This window comes from Daphnia pulex, chromosome 11, assembly GCF_021134715.1.
Source record: "Daphnia pulex isolate KAP4 chromosome 11, ASM2113471v1".
NCBI classification, from domain to species: domain Eukaryota; kingdom Metazoa; phylum Arthropoda; class Branchiopoda; order Diplostraca; family Daphniidae; genus Daphnia; species Daphnia pulex.
In genome coordinates, this window is record NC_060027.1 from 705,418 (window position 1) to 712,965 (window position 7,548).

General features: G+C 39.6%; 3 protein-coding genes across 4 annotated transcripts; all 3 read left to right on the top strand.

The window, feature by feature from the left end:
- The first annotated feature begins 3 nt into the window (after positions 1 to 3).
- LOC124207298 (F-box-like/WD repeat-containing protein TBL1Y) lies at positions 4 to 2,275 on the top strand. Its single transcript, XM_046604689.1, has 9 exons — positions 4 to 379; positions 531 to 811; positions 864 to 1,040; positions 1,108 to 1,302; positions 1,362 to 1,436; positions 1,490 to 1,599; positions 1,705 to 1,870; positions 1,938 to 2,045; positions 2,114 to 2,275. The coding sequence occupies exons 1-9, from the start codon at positions 370 to 372 to the stop codon at positions 2,180 to 2,182; spliced, it is 1,191 nt and encodes a 396-aa protein (XP_046460645.1). The 5' UTR covers positions 4 to 369; the 3' UTR covers positions 2,183 to 2,275.
- A 112-nt stretch (positions 2,276 to 2,387) lies between these two features.
- LOC124207308 lies at positions 2,388 to 3,903 on the top strand. The gene is made up of 2 exons (XM_046604703.1): positions 2,388 to 3,008; positions 3,075 to 3,903. Exons 1-2 carry the CDS (start codon positions 2,985 to 2,987, stop codon positions 3,699 to 3,701), a joined length of 651 nt encoding a protein of 216 aa, XP_046460659.1. The 5' UTR covers positions 2,388 to 2,984; the 3' UTR covers positions 3,702 to 3,903.
- Positions 3,904 to 4,326: 423 nt separating this feature from the next.
- Positions 4,327 to 6,647, top strand: LOC124207310. 2 transcript variants are annotated; one of them, XM_046604704.1, is made up of 4 exons: positions 4,327 to 4,612; positions 5,529 to 5,723; positions 5,800 to 5,903; positions 6,324 to 6,647. In XM_046604704.1, the coding sequence occupies exons 1-4, from the start codon at positions 4,407 to 4,409 to the stop codon at positions 6,395 to 6,397; spliced, it is 579 nt and encodes a 192-aa protein (XP_046460660.1). In that variant the 5' UTR covers positions 4,327 to 4,406; the 3' UTR covers positions 6,398 to 6,647. The 2 variants fall into 2 exon arrangements, 1 of the variants encoding a protein (XP_046460660.1); XR_006879878.1 differs by lacking the exons at positions 4,327 to 4,612; positions 6,324 to 6,647 and adding an exon at positions 4,860 to 5,413 and having other exon boundaries at positions 5,483 to 5,723; positions 5,800 to 6,317.
- Positions 6,648 to 7,548: the final 901 nt, after the last annotated feature.

The window sequence follows — 7,548 nt, forward strand, 5'->3', positions numbered from 1 at the left end:
TGGTGAACTTGTGTTGTATTATTGCCGTGCTCACGCCCTGTTTAGGCAGGGCTCTGTGAGAATTTGATGGATTTTCAAACACTTGCGGGATTTCCACGTCTGCAAGATCCCAAAAAGGATTTGTTCGACGGCATTGCCCTACTTACACGCAGTTCAGAGAGCATAGCCAGTATTGTTGGAGCTTTGATAATGTGCGATAGCACTAGTTCAGGACTGTGAAACCCACCGAATGCTTGCACAAGGTACCGTTATCAGTGCAAGGACCACAACATCCGACAGTGCAACAACAACTGCAGTGCTCGCCGTGGACTGACGGCCCTAGTTTTCTCGTTATTATTAAATAACCGGTCGTCACTACATCTCTGCAAGATGGCCAAAGGTATAATAATAATATGGAAAATAATTTGATTTGTGAATTTAATCAGTTACCTTTCTGTGTACAATTCCCAAGCTTTGTCTGATAAGACGACAACCTTCGATTGTGAAGTTTTTTGTTTTGATTCGTCTGATATGGTTTTTTCCTTGTACAGAAAGTGAAAACTGCTGGACAGACGACGAAGACGACGATTGTGAACGTGATTTCAGGAAAACTGGCCAGACTTGTTACAAAGAAGAAAGGCTATCCGACGGCGAGGAGAAGGTGTTTGACTGCGCTTTTCATCCATCCCAACCAGTGTTGGCGTGCGGATTAAGCAGCGGGTCTATCCGGTTATTCCGGGGGCATGATGAAGATACTCCGTTCGCTAGATGGACACCAGACGATCGATTCCGGGTGGATGCCTCATCCCATATCCACTGCCTCGCTTGGAATGTAATGAAATTTGAATTGAAAATATTACCCTTTTTATAATTTTTGAAAACAGGTGGATGGGACTCGATTAGCGGCGGGATGTTTTGACGGAACAGTTGTAGTGTGGCACTACAACAACAGCGATATCTCTTTAATTCCTTTCCAAGCGAAAGAACATAATTTAGCGGTGTTTGCCGTCATCTGGAATCGATGGAATAGAAATTTGTTTGCATCTCGAAGTCGAGACGAAGTAAGCACCAATTATCATAGTTTTTTAGTTTATTTAACAAGTTGACAGTTCTCTTTTACTGCTCTAGGGTAAACTCCAGCGAATATTGATTTGGAATTCCGACTTGGATGATTTATACGACTGTGAATGCCTGGAACTCGGCACGAAATTCGTGTGGGATTTCGAGTGGATCTCTTCTACTCGACTGGCAGCTAGCACATACGAAGGGAGCATCCTTATCTGTGACACCGGAACTGACGTCCCAATCAGCCGTCTCTTTCACGTATAATAGGAAACAATTATTATGTTGGTGAGATCAAAATATCTAAACTGATTATTTAGTCAGGTGTTTTTAACGTTCGGTGGCATTTTGCGCTGCAATACATCGTTTCGTGTTCGACTGATGGATCAATAAAGGTAAATCTGGTTGTCTATAAACTTAAATATTTTATTTAATAAATTTCTTTCAGGTTTGGTCCAAAAAGAGGTATAAAGATGTCGGCAATATCCAATTAGACAACCGAATTTATTGCGTCGATTGTCATGGAATTCGATCCGGCGAGGCCGCTTTGATTGCCAGGTGCTATTTCCCTTAATCGACTGGTTACGACATTAGGCACGGATGTAGCCAAAATAACGTCGTAAGCGGAATCGCGAATAATATTAATTTTGTTTTTCATTTTAGTGGACTAGAAGATGGAACGGTGGTCATTTGGCATGTCACGGAAAACCGATTTCAAACTCTCAATGGCGGCCATTCGGATGCGGTCACTAGGGTTTCCTTTTCACCCGATGGCCAGTATCTGGCATCGTTAGACAATGAAGAGAAACTAATTATTTGGTCAACTAAAGTATTTTGTGACACAATTCTTTATCACGTTGACAAACTGACAGAATTTTTTGTTTCAACGATAACAGAATTGGGTCATCATTTTCCAACACATTAAATCGATAAGTGAAGACTGGAGTCACATCAGGTGGAATCCCACCAGCAACAAACTGGCCATCTCCACCAACTCTTCTCAGGTATACTGATAAAACTTAATTCATTTAAATAGAGCGCGGTAAAAAAAGACTTACTGAAACCAATACAGGTCCATGTCTTTGAATTAGAAGATGAATTTGAAGATTGCATTGATTCTTTTGAAGATCAAACAAGCTGAGTCTGTTGCGTGCATTAATTGTCTATATTTAAGCATAAATCTACGTTGTTGTACAAGAGTCGTTATTATCTCACATAAATTTTCTGAAATTTTGATGACGTGACCTATATTTCAGTTAATTTAACCCTACTATGTCGGAATTCTTTCACGCGTTAATTTTGAAAAATATTATTGAACATTCAATTTTGAAACTGGCTTCCGGAGAAGGCCACGCAATGATATTCGCATTGCGTTACCTTGATATTATAGGTCTCTTGTTTAGTCCTTTCACTAACTTTAGAATAAAACGCGAATACTGAGAAAATTAGAACGTGTCCTTAATAAAATCATTACGTAACTAAGGTGTACAGGCCTTTAACATACCAAACCCATTTTCCGTGTCTGATTCATAATTAATTGAAAACCACTGACTCGGATAATTTGAAATAGTGCCGCTATAGCTACTGCTCCTAATTTTCGAATGAATATTTATTATTTGGAATGAAAGAATTTGAAAAAGTGTAGTCGGCCTTTTATGCTGACCTCTATTAGCTCTGTTCAAGATTAGTTTCGTCAATGAAGGGCGCTGTGCGGTCCGATCCTAGGTCACCATTCTACATATAACACCGACCTATACCCAGATTTAGCCAAGATTGTTAAACCACGACGACCTTGCGGTACAACGCAAATAGTGCTGATTGGCAATAGTTGTATTGGTTTCCTTGTTCAGCAATCCATATAAAAGCGTGGACACCCAAGACAGTAGAACACATTCTCACAGCGAATATTGAAAGACATACAGCAGTTCCCAAAATATATCAGCATGTTTCGTCTTGGTTATATCATGGTAAGTTTTGTCCTAGATTTTCATACAGTAAAGCATTTTGATTTGATAGTTGTTAATATTTTTTAGCTTGCCGGAGCTCTGATGCTCGCAACACTTTTAAAAGAAGCCGATTCTTTGACCATTCCTCAAGTCAGTAGGCCTATGTCCGATATTGACCACGAAGATTCTCACGAAACTCATGTCGATTCTCGTGAACTACCGGAAGACCACACCGATTATGAAGACTCATTGGAAGTCCAATTTGATGGCCAGCTCTTCCGCAGTAAGGAGGGCCGACACGAGAAGCCGGAAGAAAATCGATTTAAGCGTAACAGCTTCCACAGACCAAGGCCAGGTGCGACTCAAAGGCAACAGCAGCCCATCCGCCACATGTTTGAAGATGATGACGACTCTTTGGAAGACTTGAATGAAAATTTAATGAAGCAGCAGAGGAGAAGGCCAGCAATTTCTCAACAGGATCGCAAAAAACCTGTTCAGAGTCACCAATGGATGGATACTAGTGACGAGCAGCCATCTTGGGAAGTGAAAGATGAGTCGCTGAAGAATCTGTTTGGAGTTTACTGGGAGTCAATCAAGGATAAGAAGAGCAATCGACCGTCGAAGGCGTCGATGGAAGATTCGATGGAAGACATGCGAAAACAGCAACATAAAGCTCAACATCCAGCTCCCATTCGCAACAGACACACATTTTAGATAATTGTTTACATTATGTATTATTTCTATTTATAATGTAATGTGAGGTTATGAGCTGTATTTTAACCATGAGGTAGCTGTAGACGTTCCCATTATGCACTCTTATATCGCCTTGCTTTTTCTATTTAAGAACATATTTCCTCTTCTTTATTTCAATAAAATTTTAAAATGAAAAAAAAAACTAAATTTTTAAAAATGATTACAGATGATAAATCACGCACAAAAATATTTATTTCGTCTGACCGTGGATGCGCACAAAATGGCGACGAGTCACGTGGTCGAAGAAAAATACCGCGCCAATTTTTACAAAGGAATTTTTAAGCTTTTTAATGTGTTGCAAAGCAGACGAAATACAATAGCTCAATTACTCACGAGTCACGACAGAGTGACGACACGAGAAAGTGTGGTCTGCGATTATGAGTGCGATTAGTGGGATTGCGATTTGTAGTTGTGGCTTAACTACATGAAACAATCGTGTTACTTCATTAAAATGTTGACTTCAATATGGGCATCATCAACAGTTTATCAGTGCAAGAGTGTTTACCAAATAGTGATAAGATTGGTGGTTGTTGAAATGTCCCCAACAACACAAGGTAAGATAATTTTTTTATCTGAGTCTTACTGCGTACTAAACTTCGTTTATTCAGTTCTACTGTTCATATTGCTTCGCTTTGTATTGAATATTTCCCTTAAATTTTGTCGAAGATGCAGCGTTCAACTAGCCCAACAATCGACTTAGTTTCTGAGAATCTATTTAGTGTACAAACTTCTGAAAACCCAAGAGCTCTGGATTTACTGGAAAAGATGTTGATGTTCATCCCACACAAACAAATTGTTGTGGTGGACGTGTTGGCTGACTTGGCTCACCCTGACTTGGAGCAGGACTATGAGTCTATGACCATGCAGATGAGGTACATTTGCATTTTCCTCAATTAATTTTTCGATAGAAATTTAATTAGTTGAAATTACATTAACAACCCATAGCAGAAGAACCATTCAAATTAGAAATGGAATTGGATAATTGGCCAAAGGAAAAATTGAAGGAGTTGATTTATGAAGAAACGATCATGTTCGAAGAGCGCGTGGAGCGTTAACAACCATTGGGCGTTTGAAATTTCCCTAGGTTTATTACGTGTTTCCTGTACCATTAAGGTACTCGCTAAGAACTGGATAGAAATGGAGGCGAAGTCGGCCAAGGCCGCGAGAGTGTGCTAAAGTTTTACCTAGCGGTAACGCTTTAATTTTGACACGCAGGTTCAGCAACCGGCTAGGAATCGGTACTTAGATTAGATTGCGTGTTGACACTCGTTTTAAGTAGGATGCGTAGGATGATCAAGTTAAGTGTTTTTTTATGACCACTTAAATTAACCTTAAGAAATTTAAATCGCTGCAAACTTTTTTAAGGTTCTTAGGATATTCTTGAATCTTGAATGAAAAAAGTATAATAGTTCACATTTTCTAAAAAAAAAAAGCAAAATAGATTTCCTAAACTCTTTCTTGTGTATTGCAAAAAAATATTTAACACATCTCTAAAAGATAATTAAAAAATTACCTCCAGCAAATCATTGACTAATGAGCAATTTAAGACTTTGATTTTGCAAAGTCTTCAGTGAATAGAAAGCAGACGAGTACTTGAAACTAAACCATCAAAACTACCAACTTAAACTTATCAACTTATCATAAATCAAACTTACCAACAAACACAATATCTGGTGAAATAACAATCTTATCAAAAACAATCTTCATTTAATCGTTTCTTGTTTGTTGATTGTCTCATCCAGGAATTTAAAGACTAAATTGCAGTGTTTCTCCACTTATTCCATGCAGCCCTTTTGGCATTGAGACACCATCGAGTCGACGTCAGCGAAATCATCAGAATTTTTTCGGCAAAACCTGGCAGCACGTATATACCCCCACGCGAGCCGCCAGCAATAAACGTTCTGGCAATATAGCAGCAGCAGCAACAACAATGCCGTTTCGGGACCCGCCTTTAATGCTGTTTCCGTGTACAGCCCGACCCAGGTATTATTCACGCGCTACACCTGCCCAGGAAAAGCGATTGATCATCTCTCTCTCCCTTTCTATCTCTCATCTCCAGGCCAAGTCCAGGCTATTCCCGAAAGACGTCCCAACACGTTCGTCAAGGTGTAGAAGACCGCAGCATAGCTGAGGGCGTAGTGCGTCGCAGTCTCCAACATCCAGGTGTCCACCGCCCACCTATAAACACTCAGTTATATCGCTTATTTTAGTTTTCAAATCGAAAACGTATTATTTCCCTTCTTTTTTATTTCCTTCAACATTCCAAAACGTCATCCAGTTATACCCAGCAGCTCTTTTATTATGAGGCAATTCTTCCAAACCCTTTTCTCCATTTTTTACGAATCATCAATGCGACTTACCGCAATTTCTTTTAAACGTAGGCGATTTCGCCATCCAAACTTTTATGTTTTCTTCCTTTTTAAAATTTCTTTTTCTTCCTTTCGGCCGCTAAAAAAAATAAACTCAGTGTTTATTCTTTTTATAGTATAACCTTTTGGTATAAGCTATCTTATCCGCGTGCGTGACTGACAAAAAGGTTTGTTTATTTTTGCCAAGAAAAGAATATGTTTTTTTTTATTCTAGACAATGCTGAGCTGCTGTTGCTGGTGGTGGTTCCAATCAGTCTGCGCTTTCACGAATGTATCACGACACGATGATGAACTCAGCGAACCAAACTTGTTCAAGAGGATCGATAAACATAAGGAGGAGGCAAGAACACGGCGGGGATGAGGGGACCGCCTGCTGTTCACTGGCTATAGTGACGTCACCATGTCAGTGCAGCACCACTGGTTTTTCTCTGCATACACGTTGAAGCTGATTAAACAATACGCCACAGACGGCGTCTACCTGACTGGCACACGACGTTATGTACCATCCAGGAAAGGCCTAACAAGCAAAAATGACAAGGCAAGAAAAACTTGTTTGATTTTTATCTTGTTACATGTTGAATACTAAACATGGACGTGAGAAGTTTGAAGCTGTTCAGCAGGGCGTTCTCTTTTGATTATTCCGTTTTTTCTTTTTTAAAACTACATTTTCTCTTTTATTTTCTTTTACTTATATACGAGCAGGACAATGAAGTGCGCAGAACGCAACCACTGGGAGACTTGGCGCAGATATCATCTGACTTTCAAATAGGTACTATATTTCTTCTTTGTCCAAATAGATTTGCACGATACTGTGAGCTAGCGAGCTAGTCAGTTATATCTGCGGCGGTGTGTGTGTATAAAAAGAATTGCCATTCAAATTTTATTCATAAAGACCAAAGATGATGTACCACGGAGCAATATGGTCACGAATAAAAAAAATCCAGCCAAAGGGAATCATATAAGTTGAGAAGATGGGGTTGATTGATTAGTGCGGTGTGTATATTATAACCATTAACCATCGTTCGGAAAGAAAAGAGTTGGTCTTCTTCTTTTACTATATAGAAAGAATATTTCCTCTTAATGCCGGCCCATAGTTGGCTGGCTGGGACATACGAGAGGACACGCCTCATGTCCCCCTTCGAATATGGACAGCCTTAATCGTATAAAAATGTATAACTACTATTATACTCTCTGGCAACGATTTCTATATGCGCTGCGTATCCCCTAGTAAGGTGAAGTAATAAATCCTGCTGTCAAATCAACATTGAAATATTTGTATTGAATTCCTTTTTTTTTTCCTTTGACCGACACGTTGGATGTTGCGTATGTCTTATTGGTCTCGGACTGCTTGCCTGCGTGCCTTTTATGGGTCTAGCGTACGTGTGTTTGCTCTCGTGAATATTCAAAACAGGTGGTTTGACGTTGGGCTACGTATATAG

Bases quoted from the DNA above. Each gene is read 5' to 3' on its own strand.
- LOC124207298 (XM_046604689.1), top strand. The intron at 1,303-1,361 runs GTATAATAGGAA...CTGATTATTTAG, and splicing joins CAATCAGCCGTCTCTTTCAC to TCAGGTGTTTTTAACGTTCG. The intron at 2,046-2,113 runs GTATACTGATAA...AAACCAATACAG, and splicing joins TCTCCACCAACTCTTCTCAG to GTCCATGTCTTTGAATTAGA.
- LOC124207308 (XM_046604703.1), top strand. From the start codon at position 2,985: ATGTTTCGTCTTGGTTATATCATG. The intron at 3,009-3,074 runs GTAAGTTTTGTC...AATATTTTTTAG, and splicing joins TTCGTCTTGGTTATATCATG to CTTGCCGGAGCTCTGATGCT.
- LOC124207310 (XM_046604704.1), top strand. From the start codon at position 4,407: ATGCAGCGTTCAACTAGCCCAACAATCGACTTAGTTTCTGAGAATCTA. The intron at 4,613-5,528 runs GTACATTTGCAT...TATTCCATGCAG, and splicing joins TCTATGACCATGCAGATGAG to CCCTTTTGGCATTGAGACAC. The intron at 5,724-5,799 runs GTATTATTCACG...TCTCATCTCCAG, and splicing joins CCGTGTACAGCCCGACCCAG to GCCAAGTCCAGGCTATTCCC.